The sequence below is a fragment of the Toxotes jaculatrix genome, chromosome 1, assembly GCF_017976425.1.
Source record: "Toxotes jaculatrix isolate fToxJac2 chromosome 1, fToxJac2.pri, whole genome shotgun sequence".
NCBI classification, from domain to species: domain Eukaryota; kingdom Metazoa; phylum Chordata; class Actinopteri; family Toxotidae; genus Toxotes; species Toxotes jaculatrix.
In genome coordinates this window covers 28323396-28344653 of record NC_054394.1, presented here as the reverse complement: position 1 = coordinate 28344653, position 21258 = coordinate 28323396, and the positions used below count along the sequence as shown (strand labels likewise).

The following is a 21258-nucleotide window of genomic DNA, read 5'->3' as shown; positions in this document are numbered from 1 at the left end:
ATAATTGGAGGTATCACAGATCATTTACTGTGGTAAAAGATAAAAGGTGCCATCTGGAGGGTATGTGAATTACTGTATCTACAGTTGGAAAAGCTTCATAGCGAGCCTCATCATTGTGACAGCCTTGTTGTATAATTCCCCTAATATCTGACAAAGTTGTGTGTAATATAAATACTCTATGTAGCCATACTGTCACATTTTCCCATTTTTTCCAAATTTTCAGTTTTAGAGGTTTATAGTATTCAGTGTAAAATGTAACATGTGAAGGCAAAGGAAGTGGAAGGAAGTATATTGTACTGCAGATGATGTTGGGAGGCTTTACAAAAACATTTAGGCATGAAATAGCCACACAACTTCAAAGGAAAAAAAAAATTTAGTCGTTTCAAATTCCAATTGTGATTTTTGAGATCCAGAATTAAGCTCCAGCCTCTGGAGTCCAGGGGCCTATAACATTAGTGTCTGTGAAACCCGTAATGTATTTCCCATAACTGATTTTTTCCTGTACAGTTTCTGATGTGGGCATCAAAACAAAGTGTAGATACCACGGCAACCTGGTGTCCCTGAATGACGTACGAATAACCTACCAATTTCCTAAAGTCATTTCGAGTGTTATTACGGTACTTTTTTTTCTTCTCACACATCATTTCACTATATGTCATTTCTCTATCAACTCACCCCTGACCCAGTGAAAATGGTGTTAAATGACACGTGGGATCATCCAGCATTAAATGAAACGCGAAAAACTTAAAATGCATAGAAATGACATGCAAAATGTCCCAGAAAATGCCGTGCCATTTAAACGAATCCCATGAGATCACGTTATTCATGATCCAAGACACCACCTGCACCATCTTCCCTACATTTTTGTACTTGCTAATAAATTGTGGAAATCTCTGCAGCTGGTAGGGGTCAGGGAGGCAGACCGTCTTATGAATTGTAAACTCTGCTCCAGAACAGCATTTCTGCTGTTCCAAAGCCCGAGCAAAAGGGGGCACAATGAGGGGACAGACACCTCCTGATGGATGTGTTGTATAGGCTGCACAAATACTGCCTCCATTTTTTTGGAGGAAGATGGATTCGTATAGTATAAGATTAGAGTTAACTGTAACTGCCCAGCAGCCATATTTTGACCATGCTGCTGTTCTGAGGCAAGTGAAAGGGCCAATCCTGTTGTCTAAATGAGAAAAGACTGGCGTATGAATAAATGAAGACACCCCTCTGTCATTTACAGGTAACTGTGGTTGTGTTTTTGGTTGTTAATCTGTAGTCTTATACTGCTTCATTTGACTATTAAATAAAAAAGGAATCATACTAATCACTATGATGCAACAACATCGTGTTTGCACAAGTTCTGTCAGTACAACTTGATAATCCTGCAGCCAGCCTCATAATCAGCATTCATGATTATGTTCTGCCACCTACTGTCTTGAGGCTGTAGTACAATGGTCCTGTATCAGAGAACCATAAATGCCTGCCGCTGCCCACGTATAATGTACAGTATTAGAATTTTTTTAAATGTCCATTCATGTGAAAACAACAAGGAATCTCTTTTAAAAAATAATGATAAATTATTGTTGTTCTTCGTACCAAAGATAGGATATATAGAATTAATACACTATTGTTGACTGCAGTAAATAACTATGTGCTCCTTCTTTAAAATAAACCTTTTATTTGAAAGTCAGTCAATTAGAATATATTTTGTGAAATATACAGAGCAACGCAAGACCTGGTACTTGGTCCTGTCTATAATGAGCCACACTGCAGTCTGAGATCCTCAGATTACTCCTGACAGATTTAAATTCTAACAGCAAAAGGTAAACAGGTTAATATGATCCACTGCCTCCATGACTTTACATAACCTTCCACATGGAAATTAAATTTGCAATCTCTGTAGTAGTAGTCTCATTTTTTTTTTTTTTTTTTTTTTTTTTTTTTTTTTTTTTGATACTATAATCATTTGATTTTAATCTTCTCGTTTATCCCATGCATAGTCTTCTGACAGGGCAAATGGAGTATACCAGGAAATTCTGGTCATACAAAAGGCACCTCTGTGGTTGCCTCATGGGAGGGGTGAGAAAAACAGTGAAAAGACAAAACACTTCCTTATAGGCATCATTTTTCTGTGCTGGACCGATCAAATACAGATCAATCTCCGACAGCTTAAGGTATGAAAACTTTTATTTTTTTAATATTTATTTTATCTATTTTAAACCGATGCACCAATCAAGAAAACGTTTTGGCAGGTGAACAAACATTAAAATGAATGGACTGGTTACTGGATGAAGGAGTAAATGCAGTTAAAGCTGGAGAAACCAAACACTTAAAGCCGAAACGTCGTTTCGATAATGAAAGAAACAGGTTTTAGAGAGTTTTTGTCTTTTAAATACATTTATTCACGGACCCTGTCTCTTTAAATTAAAATAAAGTTCGTTCATGCCAGGAAGTAGTCCAGCTCAAAGAGACTTCCGGTTTGGGGGTCTACCTTCAAGATAAAAGTGTGGAATTTATTTATTCATTAATTTTTTTGTAAAAAAACAAAAAGATAAACATGTTATGTTATGTTTCAGAAAGAATATACTGTCTGAACAGATTTGTTAAAAAAAAATACATAAATAACAGCTATTTCCGTCGTATATAATGAGAGTGAGAGTTTGCGTTTTGTTTTGACAGACTAATTTCTTCGATCAGGTTGGGATTAGTTAGATGTGTGACGCTTTTATTCTGAAAAAGTCACACCGGAAGCCCTCCTGTTGTTGCCGCTGGCGGAAAACAGCAGTCATGTTTGTATCGTATAGCTAGCATCTCTGCTGTGTAGCTACATTTTTAGCGAGTGTAAATGCTCCACTTTTTACCCAGGCTGTTCCTCTGCCTCTCTAATCATGAACAGGACGCCGTTGAAGCGCTTCACTATCTTGAAGATGGCTCTGGCCGGCTCGGAGACGATGGACGAGGACGGACACGGAGAGACTTTCATACTGCGCGCTGCCAAAATAGCAGCTGTGGTTGCACTGTACTGGTTCGTTTCAATAACAATGGTGTTCCTTAATAATTACTTGCTGGACAACCGAGACCTGGACGCGCCGTTGTTTGTCACTTTTTATCAGTGTGTGGTGACTGTCGGGCTGTGCTGGCTCATGCAGATGTTGTCCAAGTTGTGTCCGGGGCTCATCGACTTCCCGTCGTTCAAATTCGACGTGAAGACGTCTCGGGAGGTCCTGCCGCTGTCCGTCGTGTTCATCGGCATGATCACCTTCAACAACCTGTGCCTGAAATATGTCGGAGTGGCTTTCTACACCGTCGGCCGGTCACTCAGCACAGTTTTCAATGTGCTGTTATCTTATGTTATTCTGAAACAAACTACATCTTTCCAAGCCTTGCTGTGCTGTGGGATCATACTAGGTAGGTCAACTTTCTCCTTTTTCCTGTATGTGGAGTTTTAACGCAGTATTTTCTGTGTTAGGCAAAATAATAAATGATTTGTAAGACTGTGCATCACAGTACTCTTGACATTTGCTGAAATACGTCTGTGGCACTTTTGTGCATGCCACAATTACTGTTTGTTTGTTTGTGTGTTTCTATTTTGAGTCTATGAATTGATAATTGTCAGTGTATTTACATTTTGAAGGAAGAATGATTGTCATTGTTTGCTGCAGGGGTTGTATTTTCTACTTTTCACTTTAAAAGTCATCAAAATAAGTACTTTCCCTTGCAACTGTATATTTACCTTCAGAGGGGTGTCAATAGAAACAATGGATGCTGATGCTTCAGACAGGTGCACTGCATGGCACATTGATGCGGTTTACATCCAGTCATGTTCTGTGGCACGTGTAAAAATGCTGAGCAGACTCAGTTGATTCAGATTTTTTATCAGAATGGCAAGAAGAAAAGATCCGAATGACTTTGAAAGAGGGTTCATTGTTGAGGCACAGATGACAGGAGCTTCAGCGACAAAGACTGTTCAACTGGTTCATGTTTCATTAGGGACAGTGACTACTGTGTTTACATCTATAGGAAACATGTCAGCAAAGTGGGGCTGAATTTGTTCTCAAATTAATGCATATTGGAGAGTTAAGTGGTGCAAAAACCACAGAAGGCTTGACTCCTACAGTGAGGGGATCCGGTGGCTCTGTTGTGCTGTGGGGGGACATTTTCCTGGCATGGTTTGGGTCCACTTGTCCCCTTAGAGGGAAGTCAGATTTTGGAGCAATTTATTAGACAGCACTCTCCACGACCATCATTAAAACATTAAATGAGGTTGTTCCAACCCTCCAGTAGAATTCAGAGACTTGTAGAATTGATGCAGAGGCGCACTGATGCTGTTCTGGTGGTACCTGGTGTCCCAACACCTTACTAAGACAAGTTTTTTCCTTTAATTTGTCACGTGTCTGTATATCCTCACACACTTATAACTAGGGACGCACCGATCCACATTTTTTCACTTCCGATTCGATCCTGATACCTGAATTTGGATATCTGCCGATACCGATACCAGAGCTGTTTGCTTTAATATTATTATTATCATTATTGTTAATTTAACATGATGCTGTAATCTTCTCCACGGGCAAGTATGATATGTATGTATCCTTTGTGTGTAAAAGTTAATAGCGCGACCGATGCTAATGCGCTAGCCCGTCAATGGGATTCTCCATATTATATTAGCATTGAGCTAATCGCTACTTATTACCACTTGTAGGTCGCGACGGAGCTTCCGCCCCTCGGTACAACGGCTTTGCAAATGTTGCTGTCTTGCTTCGGGGTGTTTCTAGCGCAAAATATTTCCACACAGCGGACATGTGCTGAAAAGTTGGTTAGCCACGGTGCTGCTCAATGCTCGCCTGCTAGCTGGCTGCAAACTGTGGAATGGATTTCCTGAATGGTAGCCTGTCTCATTTAAACACGCCTCCGTTCAGGAAATCCAGTCCACATTTTGCAGCCAGTTAGCAAAGCAGTCGGCAGGGAATCACTTGTGGAGCCCGGTACCGATACTGGATCGGATCGCCCCCATCCCTACTTATAACCAAAGGTATGAGGACATGAGAGCATTACACCCTCATTCCATGACCCTGGGCATTATTATGCTGCTGTAACAGCTCAAAAAAAACAGGCCTCAACCACTGGTATGCTAAACTCTGTGGAGTTGTCCACTTCCTTTCGGCCGTATTGTACTTATTGTTTAAGTTTTAGTTGTTGACTCCTTCAAAAACTAATTGTTGTATAGTCACATTTGGAAAGGCATAAACCAAAATGCACTGCTCTAGAGTTTGAAATGCTTTACTGTGTACAGTGATGTCTCAGTCGACTGTGTCCTTGCTTCTCAGGTGGATTCTGGCTTGGTGTGGATCAGGAGGGCATAGCAGGGTCCCTCTCCTGGTCAGGAGTCTTTTTTGGGGTACTTGCCAGCGCTTGTGTTTCTCTCAATGCCATCTACACCAAAAAGGTAATGCCAGCGGTGGATGGAAACATCTGGAAACTGTCCTACTACAACAACATCAATGCCTGCGTCCTCTTCCTGCCCCTCATTCTCGTGTTTGGAGAGTTGGGCCGTCTTGCCAGCTTCAGCCACCTCACTGACCTCGGTTTTTGGGGTATGATGACACTCGGAGGAGTGTTTGGTTTCGCCATCGGCTACGTCACAGGTCTCCAGATCAAGTATACCAGTCCACTCACACACAATGTCTCAGGGACAGCAAAAGCCTGTGCGCAGACTGTCATTGCAGTAGTGTATAACTCCTCCAGTAAAAGCCTGCTGTGGTGGACCAGTAACTTGTTGGTTCTTGGTGGCTCGTCAGCCTACACTTGGGTCAAAAGTCTAGAAATGAAAAAGACTCCCCACAGAGACCCTCAGGACTCAGCCAAGGAAAAACTCATTCAAAGGGAGAAGGGCAACCTCGGAGTGTAACCACTGTCCAGCGAAACCTTAAGCTGAGCAACCTTCAGCTTTTATCCATATGGCGTGAGAATGTGAAATAATGTAACTTTAAGAATATACCTGAGTAGATTGAAGGGATTCATACATGTAATCATGTTTTGTTGGATTTAATAGTCTTGTGGTTTTTATACAGTCTGACTTAAGATCTGAAGGAATTTATATATACATATATATTTAAAGCTTCACATTCATTTGAGGCATTTTTTTTATTGTTTTTAATTGATATGACAAAAATATAATAATGTGTCTTTTATGATCAAGTCTTTAAGTAAAGGATAAATTCACAGGGAGGGTATAAGATATTTGCTCAGTTTGAGGATATTGGGATCATTTTCAAACAGAAATTCTATGCCAGTTGTTTATTTCTGATTAAATTTTATTTGCAAACGTGCAAATTGCTGCCACTTTTTATAAAAATTATATCACAATCATGTCAATGTTTGAAGGGTAGCCTTTGGCGAGGAGCTGACCTGTTTTCTCAAATACAAACAAAGCCAAGACAACAGCATGTTTGTGACATCTTGTAGTTCATAGAGGATACAACAGACAAGGTAATCAGAAACCTCTTGTCAGTGGAACTAACATACAAAAAGGCCTTTTACCTCCAAAGAAAACGCTACTTCAGCATTTTGAACTGTTGTAGTCACAATCTTGTGCATTATTTGCTCCAACACACTATGTTTCTGAAAAGACATATTTTCATTTCAATACAAAAGTGGGACACACTGAAGGAAGGCCCTGTTCAGAATATTTATAAGAAGGTCTCATGGGTCACATGTTGTTCTAATGACCAAAGTAGGCCTTACATGTGTCAACGTCTTTATATGTTGCAGCAGTATACAGTTTCACCATGGCTGAGAATTCTTAGTTTGCACTTGTCATTCACTCTTTACTTGTGGTTTTATTGTAAAGCAGGTACCTCTTTTTATCAGCCTGGGAATGTTTTTCGGGAAACCATTGTCTGTCAGCTTTTTAAAATGTCTTTAAATCATTGTAACACTTCAGTTTAACAAAATCACTGTCGGAGAGTTTAAAAGAAAACATTAAAGATAGTGTACTATTTAAAAGTTGTTAAGTTTTCTTATCATAAACAAAGATTGTACTTTGTGGTTTTACTATTAAATAATGAAATTAGAGATTTTAAATGTGTTTTCATTGCAGAGGATGTGTGATGAGGGAGCATATATGAACCTTTTAACAGCTCTGCCTTCCTGAAGTTGATGTTTGGTATGAAGGCAGGAGAGCAAAGGACTCCCTCAGTGAGAACATGGCTTATGGATTCATGACCAACAGTATTCACAGCTGCACAGAAGGTGAGTATTCTTAGACCTGCTGAAATAAATGCATACTGTATCAACAAAATGAGACGACATACATCTACAGATATGTTACTGTTTATAAATCATCCCATTTTTAGGTCACCAGTAGCACCAGGAACAAAGTACACTGCTGAAGATGGCAATGACATGTGGTGTCTTTCAATAAATTACAAGTGCTAGTGTTTAAATAAGAAAACATGGAATATAATTTTTCTATTTAATGTGTGACTGCAATCCACTGACGAGTTTTACTTGTGCGACAGAGAGATTTTTTGTTCCGTTTGACTGATAAGTGAAATGACCAAAACAGACCAGACATCTCTGACTTAAAGCAGCACCATAAGAAATGACAAACAATGTTATACCTCCAAGCATCCTAATCAAATGTAGTAACAGTTTATGACAAAACTCACTTCTTAAGTCCAAGTATCTCTCTCTCTCTGTCTCTGCTCAGTCATTTTGATTTTCTTTTAATTTCCGCTTTCTGAAACTGCAAAAAAAAAAACAAAAATAAAAACGCAGCTGAAAGCTCCAGGAAGTGGACCATGTGCTCAGGATTTTCTTAGGATATAATTTGTAATTTCTTGCTTTGGACAATTTGCTTTGGAGGATTTACAATTTAACTCTTTTCATTTTGATTCTCAGCTAATGTAATAAATGCGAGTGGGTCATTTTAGTCTGTCTTGGGTTTGTAGTTGTACTTAAGATGTCTGCTGTCAAAGGCACTCAGAGCTAAATGCATGTAACTTCTGCAAAGCTTAATATCTATCCATCTTCATTCTTGCTACTTCCGGGGCTTCATTTAAGGCGATAAGATGCGTTTCAGTCCCCTATATGTGTCCCTATTGTCTGTGAATGTAGCTTGGTTATTGTCAACACTGGATGGCGTGTAGGAAGGTCAGTGGATGTGGGAGTAGGGTCGGATGAGAGTCTCTGGGCTCCAAATGGAATATTCCTCTGAGCAACTGTGGGCGCTAAAAATAGCTGACAGAGCACCATGGGTAATTACATGAACCAAAAAACACTGGTCTCTGATGTCAAGAACTAATTTCCACAGTGAGTTTGGCCTTGTGACACAAATGAAAGTTTTAGAACTGTGCCTTAATGTGGAATACATAATCCCACACCCTTCATCTTTCCTCTCATGTCTGGTTGGGTCAGGTTCAACATGACAGGAGGAGGCGAAATCTTCAGTAATGATTGACAGTTCAAAGGCTGCGAGTATCAAAAGTAGTCACTCATGTTGTCAGCTCAAAGTGGTGGTCAAAATGTAGTTGTCATTTTGTTGATGGGAGAGTTAATTACTACTGCAGCGTTTTTCAGCTAAGAATCACGACAGTTTTTTCTTGCTGTGTGTAGAAACACTCTCACCATGCAACATGAGCCCTGTTACATTGTTTTATATGGTTTAATATTATCAAGTTCATGATTAAATGCATCTTAAACCTGCATTTAGATTAAAGCAGTTGTTGAGGGTAGGTTCTACCTACCTGAAATATTTTCCTTATGAAACAAAAATTATGGCCTGAAGTTGCAAATCCACATTTTTTTTTTCCTGACCAAGTTTAGTTTGTCAGCCAGACTTGCTGTATAGATGCCAGGTAGAAAATAAATAAATGTTGACGTGTGGCTGTGAAAGTATAGGGCTCTACATATTTGTGTTCATTTTTAGAAAAAAATACGGTGTATGTACTAGAATGACAACATGAAAGCATGACTTGATAATTATTTCTAAATCTATTCCAGCTGAAATACAGCTTTGCACTGTACTTTGTATGACCACCTTTGGCTCTAATTACAGCGTTCCCTTTCTTTGGCATATCTGTAATTTTCACATTTTTTTTCCCCCTCGTTCCACCTGTGTATTTGCTCACACACTCCTGCTGGACAGATTTTCACACCAGCTGCCCAGCACCGGACGGAATACAGATAAAGACAAGCTCCTGAAGAAAAGGCAAACGTTTAGCAATCTACTGACAAGTGGCCAATAATCTCAGAGTCTCTCAATCATTTTTTACGAGCAAGTGATGGTATGAGATATCACAAAAAGTAAAAGACAACAGTCTTTATAAACAGCAAACCACCGTTAAAGTCATGTCATCACTTTCAATGTGTCTGATTACAACATGCTGTAATGGAGAAGATGAGAACAGATATCAAAACATGGAAGTTCCTTGGTAACGCCTTAGGTAATGGAAAAGCAGCCTTTTGAAATGGGCTGTGACGATCCTATCAGCCTCATTGCTCCTGGCAAATCTGCGGAAACTGACATCATAAACATTTCATAGGGTCATTAGAGAGAACATCTGTTGTCTGTCCTTCAAGAAGTTCTGAAATTGTCATGTCTGGCATGACAGCTGCTGTATGATGAGGCATCAGTAAACACATTTGGCTCGATGCGTGTGCAGAAATTTATTTTTACTTTTGAAGTGTCTGGGGGAAAAAAAGAATGATTTGAATAACTAACTTGCAGCTTCAGACAGATTCACTTCTGTTCTTTCCTTGAAACGTCTCTCAGAAAACTGACAGATGGGTATTTCTTTCTGGACTTTCTACTCTGTTTTCCTCATTAACGTGTCTTTACTTCCCTCAAATGCACTTTCCACTTCCTTTGCCAGCACGTATTTTTCCCCTGTTACTTTTCAGCACGCAGCGCTCTCATTCTGAACTCATAACAGGAGCAGAGAAACGGGAACCAGTTGCAGACTGACGGTTGATTTGAGATAAACAATCTCAAAGCAAACACAGGCTTTCACAACATCATGGACAGAATGGGTTAAGGATCTCTTCCCTGCTTTTCTGAGATGGGTGAATTCTTTATCCATAGCTACACCACATTTTGAGCATACAGGAAGGTCTGTAGATAACACTGAGCTGGTGCGACTTACTTGGAACTTCTGTGGAAGTTTATTGCTGTGAGTTTGGCAGCCAACATGCTCACTTTCCTCATAAGGAACATGCCTGTGCCCACTCCTGTGGATCCCAAGCTCTACTATCTCTTCTTAAATCTCTGCTTCTCTGTAACAGCTTGGCCACATGGTACGTAAATGTCATTTATTACAGTTTTGATTTAATGTTGTTCTTTCACAGTATTGGATAGTTTTTACATCACATGGTCCCTTTTTTGTGAAAATGCTGCTAGTTTTTGTCAAACAAAACAAAAAAAATGAGCCTGTTGACTGCTTGTTAGTTGCTGACTAACTGTGGAGATATTTCATGACAGTGAGTCACTTCTTCTAGTCATGCTGCCTCACTGAAATAAGAATAATACATAGCCAGTATACAGCCTTTCTTTTGCCAATTAATGTAGCTATTGGACACATGGAAGAGGGTTCAATATCTGGGGGAGGCTTTTACATTTCATTTAGCACAGAAATCCATAGCTATTGATGGGTAGACTTAAACCTGTGATGATGGCAATTGGCTGTAGCCCCTTCTGAGCTTCATGTTGAGTCCACTGTGCACTGCTCCCTTGTATGTTTGTTGCATTTCAGAGAACAGCAGTATAATACAGTACACATGTTCAATATCTATCATATGTTCCATAGAATATCTGCTTGTATCTTGGGGCATATTTGAATAAGTCCCTGCATCCCATCTGGTTACTATTATGGGTCAAAGTGCACAAGGTAGACCATGGCAGCTTAAGATGTAATATTTGGCATGGTATGGCATCCAGCTGGAGCTTGATAGCATCACCTGCCAAGATAAATTTCACACCTCAGTAATTTGTTCAGTCATCATGAAATGTTTTATCTGTGTCTTAGGGAGAAGTCTGATCTGGATCATCAGATTACGGGAAAATATGTTATAGAGATGAGTTTGCACTGTTTACTATATTTTTTACAACCAAATGTAGAAACAGAAATTGTAGAACCAAATCAGGTTTTTTTTTATAGACTAATTTTATCTTGACAACCAAAGACAAAGCTGTCAGAAGTCAGAGGTTTTATTAAGTTTGAAAAGTCTTTTGTTTTGGTTGCACAGCTGTGACAGGGGACAACTGCCCGAGCTCGAAGTGGAACGTCATGTGTCGTCCTTGTTGTGAGTACCACCTGATCCAGTGCAGGTGTCCCTCAAAAGGGTCGAGGGTAGGTTACACTGTTCCCTGCTGCCGCAATGCTCTGGATCAGTGTGACCCCTGCATCATTCACCCAGGTACACTCTCTGTGCTGCTTATACAATTTGTTTTATTTAGAATGATCTGTGGTTTATTTTGTGTCCTGTTCTGCTATCATTGCTCCTGCTAACTTCCCAAACAAGCAGCTGCTGCTCACAGAATTATAAAGTACAGAACTTCCTGTTTATTAGATAAGAGTTTTCCTGGTAAAGACCTGCCAGACACTAAGTGTTTTTTTTTTTAAATCTACAAATGCTCAATATAAACTAAATCATTAAGGTGTTTTATTAGACACTGGCTAAAAGCTGTAAATTGTCTTAAAATTGCTACTCTCACCCTCTTCCTTCTTTTGTCCTTTTGAGGCTGCAGTTTGTTTGAGAACTGTAAAACCTGCAACAATGGAACATGGAAAGCCAATGATGACTTCTTCGTCAACGGAAAGTATTGCACTGAGTGTCGCCAAGGCTGGAGTGGAGGGGACTGTCGGAGTGAGTTAGACTGCTGTAATACAGTGTTGGTGTAAGGTCTTACCGTTCCACAGAGCTGACCGAGCATTCTGAATCTCATGGCTGACGAGAGCATGCACGGATCACATGGTGCACACATTTCAGAAACACACAGTTGTGAAGAATTGAAATGCTGCCCTCCATCATGCCCAAGTGATGTTGTGTTCTTCTTTTCATTAGTATAACCTTTTTTGTCTGTGATATTTTTTTAGATTACATTTGCCAGTATAGTGTTATTTGGCTAGTCAACAAATGAAATGTTTGAGTCTAGAGTATATATGAGGCCTAACTAACCCAACTGACAACTGAGTCATTCAGTCATGATTGGCAGAGCTCTTGTAGACCGACAATAGGCATCAGCTAAACATTTATCATATATTGCAAAGCTTTACAGGCTTTGTTGATATTTCCAGTATTTGTCATATGTAAGACTGAATCAATTTAAGATCTATGAGGAAATGTACAACTGTACACAAGTAAACACGTTAATTTTGGGGCTGTGATGATTGTAAATTCTGTGGTCCACAGTCAGACAGCCAGACTGCCACATCCACAGTTGTAATGCACCATAAGGTCACTTGGTGGCGACAATGCTTTTTTATTTGCTTTCAGCAAAACCACAGCCTCAATAGTTAGTAGCTAGTTGTAGTATCTAATATCTAGTCTAAAAATGTTGAAATGTTGAAAAATGTTCCTTTTTTTTTCTTTTGAAAACATAACTAACTATTAGTATGATGCCGCTGCCGCTCCCATACCCTGATGATTTAAATGAGATGTGTGCCGATAAAGCTCACGGTGACATTAAGCAAACAGGTTTACCTTGCTGCCACTCCTGTTATTCACTCTCATGGTGTTTTTCCATTCTTTATTTTTTTCATGGCCCAGGGGAAATTACAGCTCGGAGGCCATTCTATTATGTCAAGTCAGTTTGACATACACAAGAGGGGCCAACATGCCACTTATGTTGTCCTGTACAACCTGTAAAAGACAAAACAACAAAGTGTTTAAATCAAATAGGCTGTATTATTTCACCAGTGCTTTGAAGAAAGAACAGCCTTTGTGAATTCTGAAATGTGAACCATTAACCACTAAATACCAAATCAAATCCTAGTTTCAACTAGTAGTTGAAAGCTTTTTACTAGTGAGGACTAACAGTCTGGAGAATTTCCATGCTCTTGTTTTGTTTTTTTAGTTCACTGAAGAACACACATGTCAGCATGAACGCCAGCATGATGTTAATAATCATGGTTTTTGAAGTGGTTGGTTGGATCCTGTCATCTCGTCATTTTATGGATATTATCTGCCCTCTCACACAGCATGTCACATTACTGGTACTGCTTGTCACAATAAAAATGCTCGGTTCCGCTGTGATAAACACATATTTGATGGGAATGCGAATTCACTAAGTAAAAAGTAATTACAGTACTTTTGTGGGAAGCAGCATGTGGAGGCATCATCCAGCGGGCTCAAGGTCACATAGCCCTGGAGAGTTACCCAACAAACGCCAGATGTGAATGGACAGTGGAAGCGCAGAGGGACAGTAACATCGAGCTCAGGTAGGCCGCTTTTCCAGGGCTCTGATGCAAAGTCAAGTCTTTTGAGAAAGCTTTAGGGTTAGGACTAGCTCAAGTCAGGGCAAACATTCCCACTGTTTAGACAAAGATAGCAATTTATCAAGTTGTACACCTAATTATTTCACTGATTAGCTTCATTTTTCATTTTGAGAATTTTCTTGTTATTGAAATAACTTGTTTTTATGTTTGAGTGCAACTAAAACATTTTTGTGAAATGATTTGAAAAAGACATACAAAGTCTGTCTCACAAAACCATGTTGATAAAATCGGTGTGATGAGTAAATTCTGGGATTCCCCTCCATATCTGCAAAATGGACTGGCATAAGAAGACCTCTGTTAGGTCTTACTCAGGTAACTAACTCAGTAATTCTACTGAGACAGGCCAAAGCTGACGGATGCTTTCTGTTTTTATGTGCTGGGAAATACTTTCCCCAAAGAGCAACTGACACTATGAGGGATAAACTCACTATGAGTCTGTCAAATGATGTTGAGGTCAAAGCAGAGTGGACAGACAGCCCTGCATGAGCCCACTTAATTGGACTTCTTGTTTACACAGTTCAGCATTTGGAAGACTGCTGTTCAGTGAAAAATCAGCTAAACATAGCTCCTCTCTGGTCATGTTACAGGTTTTCACTGCTCAGTTTGGAGTCTGACCATAACTGTCGCTACGACTACATTGAGGTGCGTGACGGCGACGATCTGAGCTCTCCTGTGGTTGGCCGGTTTTGTGGGGATCAGCTGCCTCCTCCAGTAAAAAGCTCTGGGAACCTCTTGCACATCCTTTTCATCTCAGACGGCTACAACAACTTTGATGGATTTGTTCTTACTTTTCAGGAGAGTTCAGGCAGGTATAATCATTCTTGGTAATGTAAATGTTGCATACATACAGTATGAACTCAGGACAGACAAAATTACAGAAACACTTAACAATATCATGCAATCTAATACAGTTGCCTCAAAAGAAAATGTTGCATTATTATGTATGATATTTCTCTTATTTTGTTATTTGAAGTTTATTTATTCAAAGTTGTTTTCCTCTGTGGAGTCCACGTACACAGAATAATGAAGTAACAGTCCGATATATTCTCATTCATGATGTACTGTAGGTGTCTATTTCAAATGTCATGAATGCACGATACAGATGGTGCTTCACTGTCCTTCCATACATAGCGCTTCACCTCTCTCTGTTTGCATGGAACACATGGACCTTTTTCTTTTATTCCTCAGTGTGTGTGCAGCCTCCTACACAGGCCAGCGATGCAAGACGGGCAGTCAGTGACACAGATTTATCATACTCGCTCCTCTCCATTTGCCTTCTAACTTGCATCTCATTTATCCAGTATTTTTTCCTCATGGACTTTCACTCTTGCGAGATAATGTAAACATATCATAGTGGTACAGCATGAGTGGATGCCAATGCATATTTCATCAACATTTCTGTAAAGGTTACGTCAATAAGTCAAAGAAGAGTTTTTAGCATACAGGCAGGTCTGGGGAAAAACACCTATAAAAATCTTTATAAAACAGACCAAACTATAGGGTAGTTGTAGAGAGGCTACAATAAAAAAAGGTACGTTTCTTTCCAGTACCAGTTACATCAATCTCATGGAAACTGTTAGATAGAAAATAATTACTCAAAATAAGATAAGGCTTCGCTTAGAAAACTGTAAATGGTTTACTTCCTGATTGCTTACTCCAAAGCTCTTTCATTCTTGTCAGGGATTGCCATAATCATGCAGCAAGAGGTAACTGTGGTAACATAATTCCGTTCAGGGCAAAAAATACATTTTTATTTAGCACAGTAATCATTTTTCAACAATCCAAACCCATTATCTCAAATAACTGCAGAATGAGAGGATTTTCAAACTCTGTCATCACTGTTGTACCACTGATGTGAATTCAATTAACCATAAAATTATAACAATTGTGTGTCTTTATTCAGTTTTGCATCCGCTGTTGATTCAGTGTAGGTTTGTCTTTCATTTATCACGGTCAGAACATTTCTCCACAGTTTCAGCCAACAGGAATCCGGTGTGTGCACCTCCAGAGAAGCTGGTGAATGGATATTTGCTGCCTGTATATGGCCTCAAGAAGGAGCTTGTATCCGTAACCTACCGATGCCATCCACCTTTTGTACTCACCGGCCCACAGCAGAGGACCTGCCTACCTAATGGCATGTGGAGTGGCACAGTTCCCACATGTGTAAAAGGTACTTTTTCAGCAGGATGATTCCGGTCCTCATTTCTTATGTTTAGAAAGTACAAAAATCACATGTTGAATTTGAAAGGGAATTTTTCTTTTCCTCTCTTCTCTCTCATTTATACTTATACAGACCAAACAAGCAGAGTCCAATGTGCCCCTCCGTCCAAATTGCTCAACGGGTACCACAGGTCTGCTCTTGACACAGCGGGTGGTGCAGAGACAATTGAGTTTTTCTGCAAAAACTCCTACATTTTGAGTGGAAACCACCAGAGTACCTGCCTCTCTAATGGATCCTGGAGTAGCAGGCCACCAAAGTGTGTGAGAGGTAGTTGTTTTCAAAACCACATTAGGGTTGGGAACAAACTGTTACACGCACAAAGTAGCCTATTTTTCCCCTTCATTACTATGTGAGGACGGCACAAAATGTCAACACATAGAGTAAGTCCTACCATTTGTTTATATGGCACGAAAATTTACCTGGAAATTTACATATCCTGACGTGAAAAAAGGAACAATCTAGCAATTAGAGCACTGTGATGAATGTATAGTAAACAAAGCCATTTATAAAGAGGGATCAGTAAATGGTTTTAAATTTTTCTTCATGAGGAATATGTTTGTTCCTGTTATTTTCTGCTTAGAATCCTTCCTGCTTACTCTGAATAACTTCTGGTTACAAATACTCATGTTACTGAAACAAAGCTGTTTGACAGTGGAAGCTCAGAGAGTGATTCGCATGCACTAACAGTCACCTGCTTGATTTGTCCTTACAGCCTGTCGAGAACCCAAAGTGTCTGAACTTGTGCGACAAAGTGTTGTGAAGCCACATCTGTCGTCAAGGTGCCCTCTATGACACACTGTGTGTATTTACATAATTGTAGCACACTAAAACCAACGATGTGTAGGATTTATATGTTGTTTATGTTCATTATTAACACTGGAAATAGTGGTTTGAAACAACATTTTACATAAGGTCTACTCAGGGGAAGTTACAGATGGAAGTTTGTTTCATCTTGTGTTTTTGTCAAACTACCTTTAAGTTTGCATAGCTAACATTTGAAATTAATTACTTTGGTGTTGATATGAATGTCACATTAGTGACAGCATTCCCATATTAACTCAGTTAAGTGTAGATGAGGAGATATTAAGACAAATTTCCTCTATTTCCCACAGGGAGAGTCCAAACCAGAGACTCGGGCTCTCATCAAGGTACGGCATGCATGATCTGTTGTCAGCTGGTTTCATTCCACTTACGTTGGACAGGCAGTCCAGTGCTGAAAGAGATGACTCTGCTTTGGAGGAGCTTCCCCGTGGCTTTCACTCAGTCTACACGAGCATCGAGTACAAGTGTGCCTCACCTCTCTACCGCCACACAGGAAGCTCTCGACGCACCTGTCTGAAGACTGGCAGGTGGAGCGGGCGTCATGTTTCCTGCTCACCAGGTGAGAGCAGCAGCAATTTAGACACAGCTTTTTGAAGTGAAACCTGAGTTACTTTCAAACAGAAAAACCAACACGCGTGCATGTTCTACTTTAAAGTGAGACTGCACACCACTGAACAGATGAAAAGTTGAATTTATGACCAATAAAACAAGTTTACTCAGTTCAACACACTTACAGGTTTTACTGCTAAAAAGCATGACTTGACTCTTTATGCTTATCTTTTCTGCTTGTGTTACTGTTGCTCGACATTTTAAGATTAACCGTCATCCTGTAATTCCCACTTGTGGCCACAGTGGCCGCTGTTCAGAAAAAGTTAAATCAATTTAAAGTAGCACTTTGACGTTTTAAGAAATACACTTATTCTCTTTCTTAGAGAGAGTTTGATTAGATACAAAAGATTTAGGCCACCCTCACATTTGCATGATACATACGAAGCCAGAGCCAGCTGCTGGGTGAAACTACCTAGTTTTTCTGTGTTCAAAGGTTATCTTCTCACCTAACTCTCAGCAAGAAAATGAATAGACAGGTTTTCCAAATGTCGCTGTTCCTTTAAATGCCCTACTCACAGATTGTCCCCCTGCACAGGTGTTTTCACTTATTTTGCCTTAATAGTCTCAGGACTGTGTGGTCATGTGCAAACTGTGCTCAACAAATCTCATGACCCTCTTATTAGTTTTGTTGCACCTGCTGAGGTTGAACAATTTACACCACCTTGGTACTGGTTTGTGAAGTTTGGTGGACTCTAATTAGCAAGAATAAGTAGAAACACCTGTGTGTGTGTGTGTGTGTGTGTGTGTGTGTGTGTGTGTGTGCGTGTGCGTGTGTGTGTGTGTGTGTGTGTGTGTGTGTGCGTGTGTGTGTGTGTGTGTGTGTGTGTGTGTGGGCCTTTAGGTGTTTCAGAACATTTTCCTTAAAAAAGACAGAAGAATTATGTTTACCCAAGTATTACTTTGAATTTTTATGAACAGCTTCTAACCAGTATTGTGCACATCATTTTTCCGTCAGTTTGTTATGAAATTGCAGTCTCTGACTCCCACTCCTTCTCTTCTTTTATGGTTATCGTCCCACAGTTTGTGGCAAATTTGATACTTTCAGTCTTCACAACCTCTCAGACACTCAGTGGCCATGGCATGCAGCCATCTATATCCGCTCACCTCCTGATCGTACTGCCAGCACCCCCAGGTACCGTGGAGTGACCATGTCCGACCAGCAGGAGGCCTCAGAGGAGTCCACATTCTGGCACCTGGCCTGCAGCGGGGCTCTGCTCACCCAGCGTAGTGTCCTAGTGGCAGCTCAGTGTGTGGTAGACAAGGACAAGCAGCAGCCCCTTCACCCAGCACATGTGAAGGTTGCCATTGGCATGCAGTACCAGACATCCAAGGATCGGCTGAAAAGCCAGCACCACCTCAGGGTACATCACAGCCGACTTGTCAGAAAACACCTACTTTTGAGTGAAAATCTCTCAGATGGTTTATATTTTTGCTTTTAATTGGCTGAAATGACCACATTTCTGCCAGTTTAAATAGCAGTAAAACGATGCTTGCATAGATAACGAAAAGATATTTAAACCACATTTATTCCACTTTTAACCTTGAAGCCTAAATGTTTTTTCACCTTTAAATTACCAAAACCATGCTTATTCCAGCCTTCACTGGTTTTACTTCTTGTATTATTTTCAGGTCATACAGCACACAGACTCTCCCATGACTGCAAAATCTACCAAACAGCAGATGCAGTGATAAAGTATTAAGCAAAGAATTTTAGTTAAATACATATAATCTTCTGGATAGGTTTTTGTTTGTAAATGGTACAGGAGGAAAAGCCTTTGGCATTTTGATGAACACTTAAAGCTTTACTGGGACACATCTATATTTGATTTGGATTTGAAATATTTGTGCATCTTGACGCATATTATCTGATGCCAGCAGGTTTTCCAAAGGAAAGAAAACTTCATAGAAGAATCAGATTTTCTCAGGTGTTTTAACTTGCTAACTCTCTCTCTCTCTCTCTTTCTCTCTCTCTCTCTCTTCCTCCACAGGTTTCAGATATTTTAGTCCATCCAAACTTTTACTTTGCACCGGACTCCAATGTGGCTGTGCTCAAGCTAAAAGACAAGGTCAAGATCAGTGAGCGTGTGTTGCTGGTGTGTCTGCCCAAAATGCAGGGAGGAGAGGTGACAGTGCAGGAGGCTTTTACAACGAGGTGGATTTTACCAAACAATCACAGGCACCTGAGCCGCCACACTGCCCTGAGCCAGACGAGACTTGTTGAGTTGAGTGATGTTGCTCAGTGTGAAAGAGAACTTGCTCAAGGAGGAACACATACCACAGTGATTAGCGACAATACACTGTGTTTCGTTAGGAAGCCGTCCAGTCCTGAAAGCCCTTGTCCTAGAGTTATTCCAGGCCTCACCGTCGTGCCAGCTGCGTTTTCATCCACAAGCAGTGTCTTATCGGGTCACGAGGAGACTCAGGGAGCCTCCAGCACAAGCTGGCAGCTGCTTGGTTTAGAGAGTTTCAGCTTTGAGGAAAAGAACTGTCACCAACAGATTTATACAGTTCAGACACGAATAGGCCACTTTCGAGACTGGATAGAGAAAAACATGAAATAGATTTTTTTTTTCTCAGTATCTTTTGTAAAGTTAATTTTCAGCAACTTAAATCTTAAATAGTCATTTCTTTTTTGAGTTTTGTAAATCTCAGTTGGTGGTAGTGGGAATGGTGGAGGTGGCGCAAACAATGAGAACACAACTTTGTACCTCCTATCTGTGTCAATATCATCTGAAGTGAGAACAGCTTTCCTGGCACTCCTCTTGTCTCTTATGTGTGCATGTTATTGTTCTGTATTTGGGTCAAATCCACTTCAAATAAGTCAACGTGAGCTGGTTAAGACACCCACTTCCCCTATGATACCTGTGTTACCTTGAGTAGATAAAGGTTTAAAAATAAACAAAATTTTCAGATGCTGTTATGTCCTGTTTTTGAACACTAAATTAAGATACATTCAAAAGCAGGTTTGAAATTTATAGCATGTTTAAGAGCTGAGTTCCTGTCTCCATCATGTAGCTTCAGCTCTCCTTCCTGCTGCTGACATGTCCTTGGGCACTGAATCTTTGTCAGCTCCAGGCGTCTGACCTCTGACTATCCAGGAGATAAAATTATTCCAAGAAGGATAAGTCATTATCTGCACATAGTAAGCCACCTGTATGGAAATTTGCCTATGTTTATTTTCTGCTAAGTTGATATTCTAACTTTTTTTCAGTATTGTTCAGTTTGCATCCACAGTTTCAAATTCCAAATTAAAACTATATAAAATTTTTGTTATCCATTAAAAAGCACTGACGTGCAAACAGCCTTTTGTTTAGAATGCACTGAGAGATCATTGCCCTCATTTGCATGCATTCCTAAGCTATTGCATGTGTGCACGTGCATGGCAGTACAGCACGTACGGACTGCATGTTCATCTGTCACAGTAAATGTGTGCAGTACCTGTGTGTCTGCAGCCTGTTAGCATGTGAGGATCCGCGTTCGTGAGTTTCTCTGCAGACTGTCCAACATGTGCTGTCATTGAGAAACACACTGAGAGGATTTGCTAAACTTAGCTCTTACTCCTGAGACGCAGACACCCGCTGTGCTCTCCGCAGCTTTGTGCAGGACACCTTTTAAGCCCAGCCAATCAAACAGTAAGCAGTTCAGTCGTCATCCTCTGCAACTTATAAAGTGAATAGACAGAACAAAGCAAATGATGTCTGGAAAGCCAAGCTTTAATGTATTCTTCATGTATAAAACAAAATGTCACATCAAATGCAGAAGTCAAGACTATAAAATGCAATAGACAGTAGCTGCAAACACACTGGCGACTCTGCCGCACACCCAAGAATCAAAGAAAGGAACAAGCAAACCAATAAACACATGCACCTTAAATACAAAGGCACTTTTGTAAATTTCATGCATTTAAGGTTATTTAATGGGCATTAGCCTTAATGTTTTGTACTAGCAGAGGCCTCCATCTTGCTGCATGATGTCATGCTTCTAAAAATGGGGTGAACCTCTGCTAATCTATTACTCTTTAACTGAGAGAACACCCCGCCCACACCTGAGAGAAGGTACTGACCTCTCATCTCAAATCCTCACCCCTCTGTCTGTGCATCGATGTGCACACTGTGCATG

General features: G+C 40.2%; 2 protein-coding genes across 3 annotated transcripts; both read left to right on the top strand.

Annotated features, from left to right (window-relative positions):
• The first annotated feature begins 2049 nt into the window (after positions 1-2049).
• On the top strand, positions 2050-7065 carry slc35c1 (solute carrier family 35 member C1). Of its 2 annotated transcripts, XM_041042958.1 has the most exons (3): positions 2050-2165; positions 2888-3399; positions 5319-7065. In XM_041042958.1, exons 2-3 carry the CDS (start codon positions 2919-2921, stop codon positions 5897-5899), a joined length of 1062 nt encoding a protein of 353 aa, XP_040898892.1. In that variant the 5' UTR covers positions 2050-2165; positions 2888-2918; the 3' UTR covers positions 5900-7065. The 2 variants fall into 2 exon arrangements, with proteins under 2 accessions (XP_040898892.1, XP_040898882.1); XM_041042948.1 differs by lacking the exon at positions 2050-2165 and having other exon boundaries at positions 2763-3399.
• A 2913-nt stretch (positions 7066-9978) lies between these two features.
• si:ch211-102l7.3 (inactive serine protease PAMR1) lies at positions 9979-20054 on the top strand. Its single transcript, XM_041063550.1, has 11 exons — positions 9979-10287; positions 11236-11406; positions 11731-11856; positions 13316-13430; positions 14075-14292; positions 15460-15657; positions 15781-15975; positions 16421-16487; positions 16821-17089; positions 18160-18500; positions 19128-20054. Exons 1-11 carry the CDS (start codon positions 10182-10184, stop codon positions 19698-19700), a joined length of 2379 nt encoding a protein of 792 aa, XP_040919484.1. The 5' UTR covers positions 9979-10181; the 3' UTR covers positions 19701-20054.
• The last annotated feature ends 1204 nt before the right edge of the window (positions 20055-21258 follow it).